Below are 20,210 nucleotides of genomic sequence, written 5' to 3'. Positions count from 1 at the left end.
TTAGAAAACACGTGGGACAATGAGCAGAGTATAGTCTTCTGCTTTGCGAAGTTGACAATTTTATTTGAAATGTAAAAACTGTTTGTAGGGGATTTTTTTAGACTAACAATGTTAAATGGAATTATTAAAATATTAAATAATTAGTTCTCTTATATGAGTGTTCTTATTGAAGCATCTCATTTGATGATGGTAAATTGGAGTCGAAAACACTATCCTGGAGGCATGGTGTGCAGAAGAGCAGGAGTTAGAAGATCCAGGCACTGGACGCACAGCTACTCCTGATTGTTCATGAGCAGATAGGTGTCAGCTTCCTGTGGGTCAGTGATAAAGCCCAGCAGTCACTGATTGTTGACCATAGGCCAGGCACAGTTCTATTAATAAATGAATTGGATGAGAGCATATTTAATCTGCAAAGTAATCATTTTAATCCTATCATTGCTTATTAGGCTATTATTACTCCACTTTTATAGAGGCAGAAACTGAGGCACAGAAGGGCATTTTGCCAGTCACATGACTTGTACATGATAGTGCAAGGATTCTAACCCAAGTTGTCTTTCTTCAGAACTGAGGACTTCCTAAAGAACTGAGATAGATAACCACTATCCAGTAGTGTCTAGTAGTACTTTCTATGATGATGGAATCAGAATTTGTGGCCAATGAGCACTTGAAATATGACTAGTATGACTGAGAAACTGAATTTTAAATTTTGTTTAAATTAAACCATTTTTAATTTAAGTAGGAATATGTGGCTTGTGGCTGCCATATTGGATACTGCAGCACAATGCTGACACCATGTTGGATTAGGTGACCTATCTATAAAGTCCCATCTAACTTTTGTATTTTGTAACTTAACCAGTTACAACTTTCTTTAATATAGTGGTGAAAAGGCTGAAATAGAGGATAGATCTAGAGAACCAAAAGCAGTCTGAAGAGGTCAGTCAGTCTAGCTAATGTCAACCTATTGCTAAGTATGTCTAAAAAGACAGACTCTTTGATCTTCTCTACCCCCCCATTGGCTGCCTGCAGTTTCTAGATAAGATTATAATGTTCTGTCTTGTTTTCTTTCTCTTTATGGATAGAAAATAACTCAGCACTCTTTATTAAAAGCATATTCATTTATGAGAAGATTTATTTCATGTGTGATAATCTTTACTAAGCTGTTAAATTTGCCTTTCCCTTTGGTCTTTGGCTATGAGTTTAATTTTTAATTTATGTATCGCTTCTTAATTTTACTTCTCCAGATGCAATGAATACTGATTTAATGAATGGATTTAAATTAAATCTGTTTCCCTAAATATAACAATGTGAAACTGCCTTTATTGAACATGAACTAGTTTGAAGATAATTTACTTAAATTTTGGATTCCATTTGAACTTTTTTTCTATACTCTGAAATGGGTCACTTGAGATCTTAGTCATCATGCCCTTACTTATATTTCTCAGACTATTGAAAGAAAACTGCCGTCACCATTTCTAGAACTGGTTTTTGTTGAATAGCATGCTGTGTGGTATATCTTAACATATCAGTGTTGAGCTGCAACTTTCTTTAGAGTAAGGATCGACTCACTGTTAAAATAAGTAATTTGGCTGAGTTAAGAATGAAGCCAGCCCCTCTAGTTTGTGATTCATCCATGTAATCTCTAGACTGTGCTGCCTTTTAAAAGACTCTCTTAAAAATACCAAGCTAATATTCTGGATACAAACATTATAAATTTAAAAGTATGCTTTATTATTATAGATCAATATATTTACATGATAACTTTAACAATGAAGATGATCTCCACTGTGAGTAATTCTGTAAGATTAAAAATTATTTTTTGTTTCCTTATTATATTAATAATTAACTAGGCATTGGGTCCCCCCAATATCATAAATAATAGCAAGGAAAAAATTTAAAGCCTTCCTTTCCCAATTATAGATACCAAGATACTTTATAAATTTCTGTTTAAAACGATTATAGACTATACATTGGTTTTTCTCTCACTAGAAGAGTAAGATGTATAAATTATCATACTAATAGATTAAAGAGTACTAAAACTCATTTTATTCTAATAAGAACAATTAAATATTTTATTTTCTTAGTTGGGATGTTTGTGAGGGATTTCCAGTTAACTTCAGTGGCACCAGTCAACAGGTACCTGATCAATTTGAAAAGGTGGACATGGAGAACAGTTTCCTACAGAACAAGGTCAGAATTATTTGTTGTTCTTGATAAGAATATTTTATGTATTAGACATTCATTCAATACATGGTGACTGGGTAGATATTTGTGAAAGTTTTGGAAAACTGTAAATTGTTTTACAAATGTTAGGGGCAAGTATTATGCTTTGTGTGCATGCATGCAAAGTCGCTTCAGTCCTGTCTGAATCTTTGAGACCCCGTGGACTGTAACCCACTAGGCTCCTCTGTCGATGGGATTCTCCAGCCAAGAATACTGGAGTGGGAGGCCATGCCCTCCTCCAGGGGATCCTCCCAACCCAGGGATTGAACCTGTGTCTCTTATGTTCTCCTGCATTGGCAGGCAGGTTCTTTATTTATCATTAGTGCCACCCCGTTAATTAAGCACTTTGAAACTGAACAAATACTGAGAAGGGTTAGAGGAAGGGATAAGGTGGGAGTTTGACATTGACATTTATACACTGCTATATTTAAAATAAATGACCAACAAAGACATACTATATAGTACAGGGAACTCTGCTCAATGTTCTGTAATAACCTAAATGGGAAAAGAATTTGAAAAAGAATAGGAAGAAAAAAAAAACTGTACCAATATATATCATTTCTACCTAAGAAATATTCTACTTGTATTACATCATTTAAGTACAATTGTTTAGCATATTTTCATTATACCAACTACATTAATAAGTTGTATTTGTTTAAGAAATTCTTTAAGATGGCTGTTATATCTTTATACTCTAGAATCTGATCTATTTCTTCTATGGGTCTATGTATCTAAGTAGCATGTGTTCTTCAGAAAACTGTACTTATAACACAATCCAGAAGGTCTCTTTATTAATTTACTTTAGAAATTTATCTTCCAGTAAAGAATTTTTTTCTGCCTCTGAGCTATGAAACACATTTTAAACCTGTCTCTAAAGAAGGAGTAATTCTTTTCATTTTCTCAGCTGGTGAGTTATGTGGGGTTGTTGTTCATTTCAGCTGCATAAGTTTTAGTTTTTGAATTCATGAAATCAAAACCAAAAAGTACCCACAGAGACAGAGATGCTCAGAGAAAGCGGGGCTTCCTGTTAACTAGTCTGGGCCCTTTCTTGTAAGAGATAATGCAAAAGACACATTGTCCCAACCTGCTGTTTTTCAATTTCTCCATGTTGCCCATTCAGTCTTTTAGGTCAAAATTTATACCAAAAACACTAGTTGTTTCAAGGTATATGTGAAGCTAAATTGTATAATTGTAAAGCTAGAGTAAAATAAACAATTATTTCTAGTCCTGTTTCTGAGCAAATTTAGAAAATAAATGTAAGTTGAATGGTGCACTAAGGATTAATGCATTTTGTATTTTGTATTCATTGACATTAAGGTTTATTTGCCATAGTTCTTTCATCCTGTTGGCATTCTTTTTAGTTTTTTGTGTGTGTGTGTGCTGTAGCTTTATTTTCATGCTCAAAAACTTATATGCCTAACCGTTGCCTATTATTCATATCATCATCTGGCCGTCATTAATCTCCATGATTCATCTCCAGTCTTCCCCCACTCTCAACTTGTCTTTCCAATCCTCTCCATTTCTTGATCTTTGTGTACCCTGACCCTACAGTCGGAGCGAATAAATGGAGTCCCACACATGATTTACACTTCGGTTTACTCATGCCAGTCCATGTGTTGTTCTTTGCTAGGATACAGTCCCGCCATTACTATTCCTTACTTTTCAAGGCTTTCTTCAATTTCTTCTTTGTCCTTGAAGCCTTCTCAGATGCTCCAGAGATATTTAACCTCAAGTTATTTTGCGACCCCAGAACTCCTTTTCACACTTTGAAAATTGTTCTTAGAGTTTGTGTTTTGGTAAAGGCATTTGCTTTTGTGTCTTTGTCTTCCACTAAACTGATAATTCTTTGGACACAGATTTTATGTCTTACTCATCTTTGTGTTCATAAGTGCTGGAACAAAGTCTTGGATATAGGGCAGGTGCACAATACGTTTTCATGAATGATTTTTTAAATTTAGCCGTAATCTCTTTCAAGGCTTGCTATTCTCTAATTTGTTCTTTGTGTGTTAGCCAAGCTAAATTGTTCATTTGTTGTTTTCTGAGTCCATGATTTCTGTTATTATGCCCGCATGAATCCCTCTGCCTGGAATTCAACCTTTCTTTCTTTGTTACCACCCCCACCTTCTCTGTCACCCTTATGCCATATCCTAGCATGGTACTGGCGTAGAGTTGGCATTCAATAAATGTTTATTGAAACCCTGCCCATCATTCTAGCCTTATCTGATTTGTGCCTGCTTCATAAAATCTTTCTTTACCTCAACTCCACCGCCAAACCAGATATGATGTTTCTGATCTTGATACCCCTGTTGCATCCATTCTGTACCCTTTATAATGGCATTGACTCTGTTCTGTTCCTCTTGCAACATTTTTTGATGATTTGAAGTCAATCATTGTTCCAAGTTTGGGCATATTTTAGCTCACATTAGAGTAGAACAGAATGGTAGATTCCACTGAGATTGTTGGTGTCATATCATAAAGGATCTTAATTCAAATGTTTATCCTTCTGTAGAAAACAAGAGCCACTGGAAACATGGAAGCAGAGACAGATCTGATTTGATCCTGTGTTAGGAAGATGTCTTGGGAGATATTTATCTTATCCTCCTACCCCTGCCTTGCAGATTAGAAATTCTGAGAAGGAAAGAGCATTCTGATCATTCTTGTCTCTGCTATAGTATCTAGGTGCTCAGAGTTAGCTGAATGGAACTGAATTATCTAGTTAATTAACTCATTCAATAGAAACCAGGTCAACCCTGGGTGGGGGGTGGGGGGGAAGGATAGTGAAGGATTGTCAGAGGAAAAGAACCAGAAAGGTCTCTCTCTTTGATTTTAAGCCCAAGTAGAACTTTGAAAGAAAGATATATTTTGTAATATTGAAAAATGAGGGAATAAAACCCCACAGTTATTTTATCACTATTAATTTGTTCTAATGATTTAGTGAAAGTGAGAAAACACCTCATCTTACAAGTTTGTACACTACTGTATTTTTAGAAGAAGAAATTGGTTTTGGATAAAATTTCAGCTCAGTCAAAATAGTGATAAACTGGATAGTAAAGAGACACTTTCAAAGAAAGTTTCCCTTAGCTGTGAAACCTTTGAAATCCTTCCAGAAAAATGTCTCTAATTATATACAGAGGTGATCAGTGCATTGGAAATAGCAATTTAATAACCTGAAAAGGAGCACTTTTAAGAGAGATTCAGGCAGAGGTCATGGGTATCTAGAGGGCATTTTATTGTGGAATCTTGATGCTCCTCGCAATAAAGGAAGACACTAAGAGGATTACAACAGGGATAGAGAGGAGGCAGGCAAAAGCCGATATTCTTGCTGCATACGTTTTCAAATTGGCTTGAGATAGAGGTATCAGTGCCCAACCCCGACTGTTCTTTTAAATCTCGTATTGACAAGTAAAACCTTTCCTACAGAGAAAAATTTGGAACATGTAATCCCTATTAGTAATGTGGAAGGCAGATATAACCCTGACAATTACAACCTGTTGCTCTTTTATCTATTTCAAAAAAAGATTTGGAATCTACTACACATGGAGAATTTGGGTGAAAACATCTTTCAACAGTTCTATTGTTACTTAAGTTGGCAACACTTATTTGGCAATACACTTATATGTTTCCATGAAATGGGTGAGATACAAACTTCATGGTAGTTAATAAAAAATATTCATGAGAAGAATAGCTCATTTATGGGAAAACATAGCAGAAAACTGCACGCCAGCGTTTGGCAGGTCATATATTCTGTCAAAAAGACAAGGAAACTGATTTTGATCCTAGCCTTTTGGTATGATCAGACAGCAGCAGAACATTAGAAACAATTACTAGTATAGAAGAGTAAGCCAAACACCAAGTTATGATTTTAGAATTATGGCACATTTGTTATAAGTTTACTTGTAAATTCAACAATTATGGACGCTAGAAGAATATATTATTCTTTATGTCGAGAAAGAGGCTAGGAAAAGGCAGATAATTCTTTACTGTCCTATTTCTTTGGAGAGCAAGTCATCAAGAAATAATATTTTCTCAGATAATTTATACTGGAGAAAGTGCAATTTTTAATCTAAATTTTGAATTTATTGCCCTTAGAATGGGATACTGGGCTTTAAATGAAATTCCAAATCCCTTCCTTATTTTTAGACCTATAGCTGGAATCTATTAAGGACTGCACACCTAAATACTAGATATTTTGATTGTTCAGTTGCATAATTATGTTATTGTTGTTCAATTGCTCAGTCATGTCCAACTCTTTACAACCCATGTACTGCAGCAAGCCAGGTTTTCCTGTCTTTTACTATCTCCTGGAGTTTGCTCAAACTCATGTTCATTGAATCGATGATGCCATCCAACCATCTCATCCTCTGTCATCCCCTTCTCCTCCTGCCCTCAATCTTTCCTAGCAGCAGGGTCTTTTCAAATGAGTCGGCTCTTCACATCAGGTGGCCAAAGTACTGGAGCTTCAGCTTCAGCATCAGTCCTTCCAGTGTATATTCAAGAGTGATTTCCTTTAAGATTGACTGGTTTAATCTCTTTGCAGTCCAAGGGACTCTCAAGAGTCTTCTCCAATACCACAGCATAATTATGTGCTCACTAATATTTTCTGCTTTTCAGTTTTTCTAGTTTTTGGTCTTAGAGGTAGGTGGATTGATCAGCTTATAGATTTAGAGAATGAAATCAATAAGCATGAATATCAAGGGCACGAGGAAAGAGATTTTAGAACATTTCTTGTGGGTGTGATTTTAATTTGTATAGTAAATTATTTAGTGTTAAAGTGTTAGTCACTCAGTCATGTCCGACTCTTTGCAACTCCTTGGACTGTAGCCTTCTAGGATTCTCTGTTCCTGCGATTGTCCTGACAAGAATACTGGAGTGGGTTGCCGATTCCTCCTCCAGGGGATCTTCCCAACCCAGGGATCAAACCCAGGTCTCCTGCATTACAGGCAGATTCTTTACCATCTGAGCCCCCAACTTGGTCTTAAAATTACTATCAAAAGGAAAAATCTTATAAAATTCTATCTAAAATAAAAATATTTTTAGAATGAAGGTTGTGGCCCATGAGCTCCTTTTTTCACAAAAAATTTCATGGTCTTACATTTGTTCCTCAGTAGATTTGCAGGAAGAGACCTTATTACTTTGAAATTGCACAGGAATTTTGAAGTCTACTCCACTTTCATTGGTAGTTTGGGGAAAGACGATTAAACAAGAAATTTTAACTGGCCCAGTACATATATACCTCATTTTTAATCACTGGCATCATCTGTATCAGCACAGTTTATTCAGATAAGTAAAATCATAATGGTCGCTTAAAGGAAGCTATGTATGTAGGTATTCAAAAGAATAAAAGAAAATTTCTTGTTTTTAATTCTCAAAAGACTGTAAAAGGTTTTCTAATTGCACATGTTATGGTATGTATTTGGAGACCTGTGTCAACATAAATGCTATCATACACGTGCTCATATGCATGCACATGTGCACACGTACACACTCCCACACAAACACTCACACATAGAGACACATGTGGCATATTATGTTGTAGGTTGTCAGAGCACTTTTCAAAATTTATCTCCCCCACCTTCCTAAACATTTCATCTACAGCTAAGCTATCAAATTAAATTAAAAAGAAAAAAGTAGGTGACGTCATGAAGAGAATTTAATGGCCATTGTCAATTTTAAGTGTATTAGAACCATGACTTGACAGGACTTTTTTTTTTTAATAACATTAAATGAAGCTGAGTTAGTGGGCCTGGCTCTGTCTGGTCTATGTAGAATCACTTGGGAACCGTCCAGCAAAATATCTCTTAGAGAACAGCATGGTGTTAATACTGGGTGCCAACCCAAGACAGAAACAAAGGACCCCTTCGCTCTTCACCAATAAGCCAACTGTTAAAAGATTAAGCCGTGTTGTGCAGATAACAAGAATTTAGGCACTGGCAGCAGGTGCTGTACAAAGAAGCAGTTGGCAGTACGGGTCTTCTGTCTGACTAATCCAGTCAAAGCAATCTTCTTCCCAGTTGCAGAGGAGAGTCCTGAGTGTGATGGCAACTTGGAGTTAGGAGGCTGACTAAGAGTGCTACTTTAAATGCTGAGTCCTGTGGGGAATGGATTAGTAGAATATAGTTTATCATTGTTCAGAAACTGTGAGAAATTCCCATCTAGAGTCCAATCACTACTGGCTAACTGGGGAATAAATCACCAAAGAACTCTAAGTCAAGTCTGCTTATATGGTGGGGTTACTGTATTTTTAAAATTTTATTTTCATGCATATAAGTCATATGACATTTTTGTCCATAATAGAATAATTATCAAATGTATTAGTCATACCCTTTTGTTATTGCCTGTTCACACTTGTAAAACATCACCTTTTAAATTATTGTTTAACTTTTGTTTTTTAAAAAATCATTTGCTACTCAAAATCTAGTGTTAGCAAAGAATTTGAATAGACATTTCAATATTAGAAAATTATTTAAATTGCTACTGAAGCAATATTATTTACTAAGTTTAAAGCATAAGTTGATATATTCTCATATTAGTAATATGAGAATAAATACAAATAAATATTAGTACTTAAAGTTAGCATGCTTTTTCAGGGAAAGTGATTATATAAGGTAGGAGGTAAAGTTTATTAAATATGAAGGAGAATGAGAAAAAGCAAAGAAGGAAAGGAAAGCTATACCCATCTGAATGCAGAATTCCAAAGAATAGAAAGAAGAGATAAGAAAGCCTTCCTAAGTGAACAGTGCAAAGAAATAGAGGAAAACAATACAATGGGAAAGACTAGAGATCTCTTCCAGAAAATAGAGATACCAACAGAACATTTCATACAAAGATGGGCACAATAAAGCACAGAAATGTCATGGACCTAACAGGAGCAGAAAATATTAAGAAGAGGTGGCAAGAATACACAGAACTATACAAAAAAGATCTTCATGACCCAGATAACCACGATGGTGTGATCACTCACTTAGAGCCAGACATCCTGGAGTCCGAAGTCAAGTGGGCCTTAGGAAGCATCACTACAAACAAAGCTAGTGGAGGTGATGGAATTCCAGTTGAGCTATTCCAAATCCTAAAAGATGATGCTGTGAAAGTACTGCACTCAATACGCCAGAAATTTTGGAAAACTCAGCTTTGGCCACGGGACTGGAAAAGGTCAGTTTTCATTCCCAATCCCAAAGAAAGGCAATGCCAAAGAATATTCAAACTACCACACAATTGCACTCATCTCACACACTAGCAAAGTAATGCTCAATATTCTCTAAACTATGCTTCAACAGTTCATGAACCAAGAACTTCCAGATGTTCAAGCTGGTTTTAGAAAAGGCAGAGGAACCAGAAATCAAATTGCCAACATCCACTGGATCATAGAAAAAGTAAGAGAATGCCAGAAAAACATCTACTTCTGCTTCATTGACTACGCTAAAGCCTTTGACTGTGTGGATCACAACAAATTGCAGAAAATTCTTAGAGTTGGGAATACCAGATCACCTTATCTGCCTCTTGTGAAATCTGCATGCAGGTCAAGAAGCAACAGTTAGAACAAGATATGGAACATGAAACAACAGACTGGTTCAAAATTGGTAAAAGAGTACTTCAAGGCTGTATATTGTCACCCTGCTTATCTAACTTATATGCAGGGTACGTCATGTGAAATGCTGGACTGGATGAAGCACAAACTGAAATCAAGATTGCTAGGAAAAACATCGATAAGCTCAGATATGCCGATGACACCACCCTTATGGCAGAAAGTAAAGAGGAAATAAAGAGCCTCTAACTGAAAGTGAAAGAGGAGAATGAAAAAGCTGATTTAAAACTCAACATTCAAAAAACTAAGATCATGGCCTCTGGTCCCATCACTTCATGGCAAATAGATGGGGAAACAATGGTCCCGTCACTTCATGGCAAATAGATGGGGAAACAGACTTTATTTTCTTGGGCTCCAAAATCACTGCAGATGGTGACTGCAGCCATGAAATTTAAAGATGCTTGCTCCTTGGAAGAAAAGCTATGACTAACCTAGACAGCATATTAAAAAGCAGAGACATTACTTTGCTGACAAAGGTCCATATAATCAAAGCTATGGTTTTTCCAGTAGTCATGTATGGATGTGAAGAGTTGGACCATAAAGAAGGCTGAGCACGAAAGAATTGATGCTTTTGAACTGTGGCGTTGGAGAGGACTCCTGAGAGTTTTTTGGACTGCAAGGAGATTCAGACCAGTCAATCCTAAAGAAAATCAGTCCTGAATATTCATTGAATGGGCTAATGCTGAAGCTGAAGCTCCAGTACTTTGGCCACCTGATGCCATGAACTGACTCATTGAAAAAGACCCTGATGCTGGGAAAGATTGAAGGCAGGAGGAGAAGGTGATGACAGAGGATGAGATGGTTGCATGGCATCACTGACTCAATGGACATGAGTTTGGGCAAGCTCTGGGAGATGGTGAAGGACAGGAAAACCTGGCGTGCTGCAGTCTGTGAGGTTGCACAGAGACGAACAGGACTGAGCGACTGAACAACAGCAGCAACAAACATGAAGAAGTAGAATTCTGACAGATGACATGAATGACTGACTGTTCATTTAAGTTGATCATCAAGTCTAAGTGAGAAATGTTAGAAGGTGCACAATACTTTTGGCGTTTGTCATCTTATAAACACATGGGACACAGAGGCAGGATCTCCCCAGTTGACCCTCTCCCATCCATTCCCACAACAATCACTGAAATCTCAACATGCTAATTGCTTCCATCATGTTTGTCTCTTTTCGACCCCATGGACTGTAGCCCACCAGGCTTCTATGTCCATGGGATTCTCTAGGCAAAAATACCAGAGTGGGTTGCCATTTCCTTCTGCAGGGATCTTCTGAAGCCAGGGATATAATCCACAGTTTTTACGTCTCCTGCATTGGCAGGCAGATTCTTTATCACTAACCCTGCTCCTATCCCTTAATTCTTATGAAGTTGTACAAGCCCTCAACTGTTCTCCCTGCCTTTGATCTCTCCTTATTGCAATCCATTATGTTTGCATTTGCCAGATCAACCTTTGTAAAATCTTGTTATACAGACACTCCTCCGAGAACACCCCACTGACACCTACTTCCATAGCATTACACTTGACCCCTTCTAAGTCTGGCCAAATTTAACTTTTGAGTCTTCCGTTAAATCCTAAGATATATTGATTATACTAATTGCTTTTGCTTGGAATGCCTTTTTTTCCTTCATTATTCTTGTCGAACTGCTTCCGTCCTTCAAGACCTGGTCCAGATGTTACCTCTTTCAAGATGTTTCACTTTTTGTTGCTCCTGTAAATAAGACTACCATTCTTTGCATCTTATAGCAGTATTTAATCATCCAAATGGAGCTTAACACAAAATCGTGCATGTGTGCCCGTGTGTGCGTGTTATTGCCTCGATGCATAAATCTATTTAAGGCAGGAAAACACTTTATAATATTCCATATCACACAGTCCAGGGCCTTCTGTACCAGAGCTGGTGTTCAACAAATATTAATTTAATTGAGTTAGTGGGATTGGGCACTACTGTTTCAAAAGAGACTGTCTCAATGAGAAACATGTTCAAGATTAATCTATTTTGGGTAACTATGCTGAGGAAGTTTGACTTTCAGACTATAAGTTAATAGCTTGTTTCTTTTCATGGTATAGGTGGACTCCAGTATTGTCCTTCATGCCTCTGTTTCCGTCAGAAAGCAGAGTTTCTCGAGCAGTAAAGAGAGCAGTGGGAGCCAGATAACGCCATCGACCCTGTGGCCTGCAGCCAGTGTGTGGCTGATCACAAAGGTATCCACGAACGTCTGCTCTCTCTGAGTCACTTCGGGGGCTCACTGGCTCACTTTGCTGCTCCGTTTCCTGACATTCTCCCTCATATAAGCTTGCAACTGAAAGCACTGCAGTTGTTGACTGTTGTGAATCTGTGATCTCCTCTTCGTTTGTCTAGTGCAGAGGACGCTGACATGAATATTCAACTCACTTTTTAGATGGGCTGATTAGTTAGTACTCCAGAATGTTATTTAAACTAGCATAGAGCTTTGCTATAGTCTGCAGACTCACCATTTTCACGAGATTTGCCTGAATATCATTTGCTTCCACTCCTTAGTCTTTATTGTTGAGGTTCACAGAGCCTGGTGAATCAGTACGATATAGTGATAGAGTAAGACCATACTCTAGTCTTAGTCTTAGTTTTAAAACTCTTAGTTTTAAAAGAAATCCCTGAATATAAAATGTGAACAATGCCTAACACAAAACCTATGTCTTGGCATTATTTTTTTAAACTTTATTCTTACATTATTGAATCAGATTTAAGTTGAGAATATATAATTGCTCTCCCCTTCCCTTTTACTATTGAAATACATTTTATGATTGCCACCAAATATTTATGACTGGAAAGAGATGATGCAGCTTGTATCTCCCCTTCTCCTGCCTCCCCTTGTCTCCTCCGTGTAGACTATTTTTGCTTCTTCCAAGCACTCACATAAGTGCAGAGTCACTCAGGCAAGTATGTTGCTACTTAGTTTAGGGGGTAGGAGAGATTGAAATTATTTTTTCAAATGAAATTTTGAATTACTCTTAACTATTAATTTTGCTTTTCAGAGAGCTAAAACCAAAAATTAGAGTAATTGAGACACAAAGATATTAAAAAATATTATCCACTTCATTGACAAAGGCAGAATGAGATTAGATATTTCTTAAATCTGCTTCCAACCTCGAGACTCTCTTAACTACTAGTCCTTTTTATTAATATGTTGTATTTTATTTCTGATTTAGAAATAATATTGCCATTTTGTTAAACATATGTTAAACATTGTATACACATTTATTATCTCATTTAAGCTCATAAAAATTATGCAAATTTTCACTATACAGCTGAAAAACTGAGGCCAGTAGGTGATAGAGGAAAGATTCTTGGTCTGTCTAACTTCAAAACTTATGCCATTTTACTGCATTTCAATATAAAACACTTCTCTATATCTGACCAATTTATGAGCATTGATGGAAATATTTTAGTTTTAGCACTACCACTGAATACCGGTGTGACCTCAAGTAAGTCACATACCATATCTGGGCCTTAGTCTTCTGGTAACGGAGTTGGACCAGTTGATATGGAAGATTATTTTTCCAAATCTCATATTCTCTAATTCTGTGGCATCTGTTTCTAGAATTTCATGATATAAAAAATCTTGTACTTACCTTAAAATTTTCCCGAAAGAATTTAAATGCTTCCTGCAAACAGTATGAGTTTTGGAGTTAGACAGGTCAGACTTAAAATCATTTCTGTGATCTTGGGAAAGTTACTTAGCTGCACTGAACCAGAATTTTCTTATATATATAAAACGAAGTTAGTCCCTTTTGCCTTGCATAGTGGCTATAGTGATTGAGAAAATATATTTGAAGTTCAAGCATACTATCTGGTATACAGAAAGTGCTTAATAAGTGATGATTCTTTTTCCTCACCCAAAGGAGTTCCCTTTCTCTATAGACAAGCATGTTCAAATGAGGATTCCATTCAATGCTAATTAGAACAAAAATTTACAAAACTACTTTCTTTCCCTAAGTCATTGTGTAGTTCTTTCTCACACAACAAAACCATGAGAAATAAAAGTCACACGTTAAAAAGAAAACAATTTTGAAAATCTTCTAAAATTTAAAGTTCTATCATTTTTTTCCCAAAATAAATTAGTTTACCTATTAAAAAATAGAAGTTTCCATGCCATAAATCCTCAATATGTGTAAATAAATTCCTCAGTGGTTGTCACTTATTTAAAATGTTGTGTCAATTTACTAAGTAAGAAAATTGTTAAATGCCTATTCAAGTAATATTCTCAATCAGCTTCCTTATCAGAGAATCGTAACATTTAAAATGAAAGTAGTTCATAAACCACCTTAAAATGTTTAACCCATGATATTGAGACCTAAAATAAAACTTTAAATTGGTACCAGAGGTCAAGGATTTGTTTCAATCTTTTCAGTTCACTGCCTTTATTTATTTTTTTTCTGTGCATACATATTTCAAGTAAGCTCTGTAGTTATAACTATAACAAGTGACACGAATGGACCCCAAACCACTACACTGTGAAATATGCACAGAAAAAAAGGACAAATGAAGATATCAAGGTCTGTTTTATTTTCGCTGAACTGTAAAATGCCACCCTTGTCCAACAGAAGATCACTGATTCTGAGCAGGGCTCACTGACTGCTAAGTTGTGGGTAGTGTTTCACTTTCGGCAACTGTTAATATCCGAGTTTATCCAGGCATAATGACCTCACTATTTGTGACACATTGTTGAATTTTCTGGTTCTTTTAACTTATTTAGACCTTTCTCCCCCCTCTCTATTCATTGGAAGACTGGAATGATCCTGAGCCAAGCAATAACTCAGAGCTGTCTAGCTGTTGGTCATCCAATCAGAGTCAAGGCTACTGACGGAACATCACTACAAGGATACAAATTAATCCTACAGAAAAGGTAATGTTTATGAGCTATGTACCTGAAAACAAAAAATGTTAATTTCAAGATTCCTGAGCAGTCAGACCATCATGCTTCCTATCTTAGATGGGATATTCATTATGTTTTAAATTTGTGTTCAAAATATCAATATTAATTTTTTTAAAATAAGCTTGAAAACATATGCCACTTAATTAGATAGTGTGTCTTAGATATCTTTAAAACTGAAAAGCTGCCTTCAGTATATATCTGTTGTAGACAAGCTGCTGCTTTACTCTGTAATTATTGGAACTCATTTCTTTGTATCCATTTTGGTTATTAATTTAAGAATTTAATGTGTTATGTGTATTCCTAATGTTTTCTCCATCTTCTGAATATGAAATATTGAGCAATGAAGGAAAAATCAAGGAGACAAAAAAATTGTGGCTAGTAAGGCACCAAAAGTGTCATTTTTGTTTGTTTTTTCTGACTTGGAGGATAAAATTAAAAATAGATTTAGAAGAAAAAATTAGCAGTAAGGAAGAAAGGTGACTTATCTCCAACTGCTTGGGAATATTGCTTCCTAAATCTGTTTTCTATTTCATTTGTCTTTTGATTTTACCTAGTGTTGACAAAAACAAGTCCTATTGTATTTCAAGACTTAGAAAGCTATTAGCCAACTACTCTGGCTGGATAGACAATTAGGATGTGCTTAGGGCTAAAGCCAGAACTAGGGCATTTAGGCACCAGAGGAAGTTTGGCTCAGCCACAGATACAGAAGGGAAATTTTCTCTAACATGCAAGGCATACTGTCCAACAGGTATTAGAAGATTACATAGTGGTTTAAGAACATGATCTACAGAGTCGGATTTCGAGGTATAAATCCTAGCTGCAACACTTACTGTGACAGCAACAACAGCAAAACAAATTCTGAGCCAGACACTATTTTAATTCATTTACACTGTGTTTTTACATGTAAACTTAACAACACTTGATAAGGTAGGTAGCATTACTATCCTAACAGGTGGGAGATTGAAATACAGAGTTTAATCACTTACTCAAGATCATATATAAGTGATTGAGGAGGAATGCAAAGTCAAGCAACTGTAATCTGTAACTCACTCTTAGCCACAAAATTATATAGTCTGTAGGTCAAAATCCAATCATCCAATTGCCAGTGAGTGCCAAGTGTGGTAGTAGATACCTCAGAGAATCAGTAAGGTACATGAATTGAAACACCCAAGCAGAAGGAAGAGAGGGACAGTAGCTTGCTATCACACAAACTGGCCAGTGTGAGTAGAGTCCTAAACACATAGTTCTCAAGGAGGAGCACACAAACCCAAAGCAAATCCAAGGTTGATATGGTGCTGTACATGGAGTAGCTAACAAGTTTTCTGGGGCAGAATCAATCCTGTAAACTGGAAACACACAAAGCGTCAAGTTGCAAGAATAACAAGTGCAAATCATGGGACATGGAGCCAGAGATGCTTCAGCTCACTTAGTCCAGGGTTATAATAAAGAGAAAATCAGTCAATTGTAACTAACCTAGAAATGATACAGATTATAGAATTAATACACAGATCATTAAAACAGTTGTTATCATTGTATTCTATATATTCAGGTAGCTAGAGGAAAGATTGAATATGTTAAATAGAGACACAGAACATATAAAAAGACTCAAATCAAATTTCTAGATAAGAAAACTTCCATGTATTACTCTTCCATGTATTACTTGAAAAATATGCTGACTTGGTCTAATAGCAGATTAGATATTATGGAAGAAAATTTTAGTATATTTAGATACCAAAAGAAACTATTCACAGTGAAAACCAAAGAGGAAAAAATATGGATTGAAGAAAAATGAACAGAGGTTGTTGAAAAGCTTCAGATGGCCTAATCTCAGAATAATTAGAGTCTCTAAAGGAAAGAAGCAGGGAACAGAAAAATATTGGAAAAAATGATGTCTTCTAAAAATATAGGACAAAACATTTCAAAATTTTGTGAAAACCACAACCCACACATCCAAGAAGTTCAACAGGTTTTAAGCATAAGAAACACTAAGAAAAGAAACCAAGAAAAATCATAATCAAATTCCTTAAAATTAGTGATAAAGAGAAAAATCTTATGAGTACACAGAAAAGATATATTTATTACATACAAAAGGAATAAAGATAAGAATGACAGCAGATTTCTTGTTGGTAACAATAAGAGTGAGAAGAAAGTGGAAGAATATCTTTAAAAACTCAAAGAACAAAAAAACCAACTTATCAATATAGAAATCATTTCCCAATGAAAATATTAATATCTTTTAAATATTAAGGCAAAATAAAAAATTCAGATATTAGTCAGAAACTGAAAGAATTTTTATCACCAGCAAACCTAGAGAACAAACACTGTTTAAAGAATTCCTTCAAGCAGAATATTGGTATCAGATGAAAATGAAGAGCACTGGGAATAATAACCACATAGACAATATAAAGATCTCATTTCTTATTTAAGTCTCTTTAAAATATAATTTTTTGTTTAAAGCAAAAAATAGCGATATATTATGGAGAGAAAAATGTGTAGATGCAAAATATATGAAGTTAACAGTACAAATACCAATAGGAGAAACGGAATAAAGATTCTCATACTGTACTTGCCAAGGGGATGATATCCAGTGGCTCAGCAGTAAGAATCCACCTGCAGTGCAGGAGATGCAGGTTCAATCTCTGGGTCAGAAAGACCCTCTGGAAAAAAAAATGGCAACCCACTCCAATATTCTTGCCTGGGAAATCCCATGGACAGAGGAGCCTGGCTGGCTACAGTCCATCACAAAGGAGTCAGACACGACTTAGCAACTAAATAACAACAATGGTATCAACTGAAAGTATGTTCTTCTATAAATACTTAAGTTAAGGATGTCCTATAAGTTAAACAATATCCTATTTCAATAATGAACATGTGAGGAGGAAACTGAGGGTACAGAAGACTAGAACAACACTGTCAATCAACTTGACCTAATTGATATTTATAGAAGAACATACCCAAGAAAAGCAGAAGACATATTCATTTAAAGGAACAGTATATTAAATCAAATGGAGTATATTCTAGCTATAAAACAAGTCTCAACACATTTAACAAAATTTAAATATTATAAAAAAGATTCTCTGGCCATAATAGAATTACGCTAGAAATCAGATAGATTTCACAACAAGGTCCTACTGTATAGCACAGGGAACTTTATTTACTATCCTGTGATAAGCCATAATAGAAAAGAACATAAAAAAAGAAAGTATATGTGTATGTATAACTGAATCACTTTGCTGTACATCAGAAGTTAACACAACACTGTAAATCAACCATACTTAAATTAAAAAAAAATAGCAGATAGCTTTCTGGAAAACCCTCAAGTATCTGGACATAAGTAACACATTTCTAAATGAGCCAAGAATCAAAGAAGAAATCAAAATGGAAATTAGCAAGTATTTTTGAACTGAATGAAAATGAAAATACACATATTAAAAATTGTGGGATGCTGCCCAAGAAGTTTAGATAGAAATTTATGTTAATACCTATATAAGGAAAGAAGTGAAAGTGAAAGTTGCTCAGTTGTGTCCAACTCTTTGTGACCCATGGATAGTCCATGGAATTCTCCAGGCCAGAATACTGGAGTGGGTAGCCTTTCCCTTCTCCAAGAGATCTTCCCAACCCAGGAATCAAACCGGGGTCTCCTGCATTGCAGGCGGATTCTTTACTAACTGAGCTAAGAAGAAAGATAACAAATCAGTGACCTCAGCTTCCATTTTGAGAAGCTAGAGTAAGAAGAGCAAATCAAACTCAAAGTAATCAGAAGACAGAAAATAATAAAAGTTAGAGTGGCAATCAATGAAATAGAAAATAGGAAAAAAAGAAAAATCAACAAAATCAAAAGATTTTTTTCCAAATATCAAAGAAACTGATAAATCTCTAGCCAGACTGCTCAGGAAATAAAGGAATAGGACACAAATTACCATTATCAGGAATGAGAGAGGTGATATCACACAGTTATTAAAGGGATAATGGAATATTTTGAACAAAGATGTGCCAATAAAATTGCCAAACTGAGATGATTAAAGACCAGTTTCTTCAAGGGCACAAATTGCCAATGTCTACTCAAGAAGAAACAGGTAAGCTGAATAGTCCTGGATCTCTTAAAGAAATTAAATTTTTAGTTAAAAACTTTCCCACAAAGAGAACCTCAGATTCAGATGATTTCACTAGCTTCACTGGGGAATTCTGCCAAATAATGCCAAGTCTCCATTTTCTTACATAGAAAATAGAAGAGGGAATACTTCCTAGATAATTCTATGAGGCCAGTATTATTCTGAAAGCAGAAATCAGACAGATATTACAGGAAAAGAAAATCATAGACTAATATCCCTTGTGACCATAAATGCAAAAAATTCTTAACCTTTTAACAAGTTGAATACAATAAAAAAGACAATATACCATGACCAAGCAGTGTTTATCCCAGGAGAATGAAGCTGAAAATCAATCAATGTAAGTCACTCAACTGGCAGACGGAAAAGGATCACAAACATCAAATTGATATAGGAAAAGCTTTTAACAAAGGTCAGAATCCCTTCATAATAGAAAGTTTTCTATTCAGAAAACTGATTAGAAGGGAACTTTGTCAATGTGACAAAGGACATCTGCAAAAAAACATACAGCTGACATATTCAAAGATGAAAGACTAGTGCTTCCTCCTAAAGTCCAAAACAAGGCAAGGTTGTCCACTGTCACCTATTCAACATTGCATAGAAAACTATAGCCAGTATAATAAGAAAGGAAAAAGAAATAAAAGACATCTAGATATGAATTGAAGAAGTAAAACTGACTTTAATTTCAAATGGTATGATTATCTATATAGAAAATCCTATGAAAACTGCAAACAATTTCTACAACTAATAAATGAGTTTAGCAAGTTTGAGGGCTTGAGATCAATATATATATATATGTTATATACATATATAAACAATATATATATGTGTGTATATATATATGTATGTACATATACATATATATTATTTGTATTCCTGTATACTAACAACAAGCAACTTTAGAAGTTAATATTTTAAATGCCAATTATAATAACATGACATGCTTTAATATGAATCAGATAAAATATGTAAAAGACTTGTGTACTGAAAACTACAAAACATTGCTGAGTAAGAGTAAAGAAGACCCAAATAGATGCAGGGATATACTGTATCCGTGGATTGAAAGACTCTGTATAGTTATGATGTCTGTTCTCTTCAGATTGACCTATAGATTTAACACAATCTCAGTAGAAATCCCAGAAAGTTTCTTATATAAAAGCTATCAAGGTAATTTTAAAATCCATATAGAATTGCAAAAGATCTAGAATAGGCAAAACAACTTTAAAAAGAACAAAATTACCTGATCTCAAGACTTACTGTAAAATAAAAGTAATAAAAAATAAATAAATAAAATAGCAGTAATGAAAAACGGTGTGTTATTGGCACCGAAGTATACAATTGGATCAATAGAACAGGATAGAACATCCAGAAATAGATGCA

The 20,210-nt window shown here is 35.4% G+C and overlaps 1 protein-coding gene across 1 annotated transcript in view; it reads left to right on the top strand.

Annotated features, from left to right (window-relative positions):
- DCDC1 (doublecortin domain containing 1) overlaps window positions 1-20,210 on the top strand; it is a 449,122-nt gene that overhangs the window by 235,763 nt on the left and 193,149 nt on the right. The window contains exons 14-16 of the mRNA XM_043481537.1: window positions 2,082-2,187; window positions 11,876-12,010; window positions 14,573-14,691. Of these exons, the coding sequence (XP_043337472.1) occupies window positions 2,082-2,187; window positions 11,876-12,010; window positions 14,573-14,691 (360 nt within the window). The remainder of the gene's footprint in view (window positions 1-2,081; window positions 2,188-11,875; window positions 12,011-14,572; window positions 14,692-20,210) is intronic.

This window comes from Cervus canadensis, chromosome 11 (assembly GCF_019320065.1).
Source record: "Cervus canadensis isolate Bull #8, Minnesota chromosome 11, ASM1932006v1, whole genome shotgun sequence".
Lineage (NCBI taxonomy): Eukaryota > Metazoa > Chordata > Mammalia > Artiodactyla > Cervidae > Cervus > Cervus canadensis.
The sequence above is the reverse complement of the archived record's forward strand: the minus strand, read 5'-3'. Positions and strand labels throughout refer to the sequence as shown.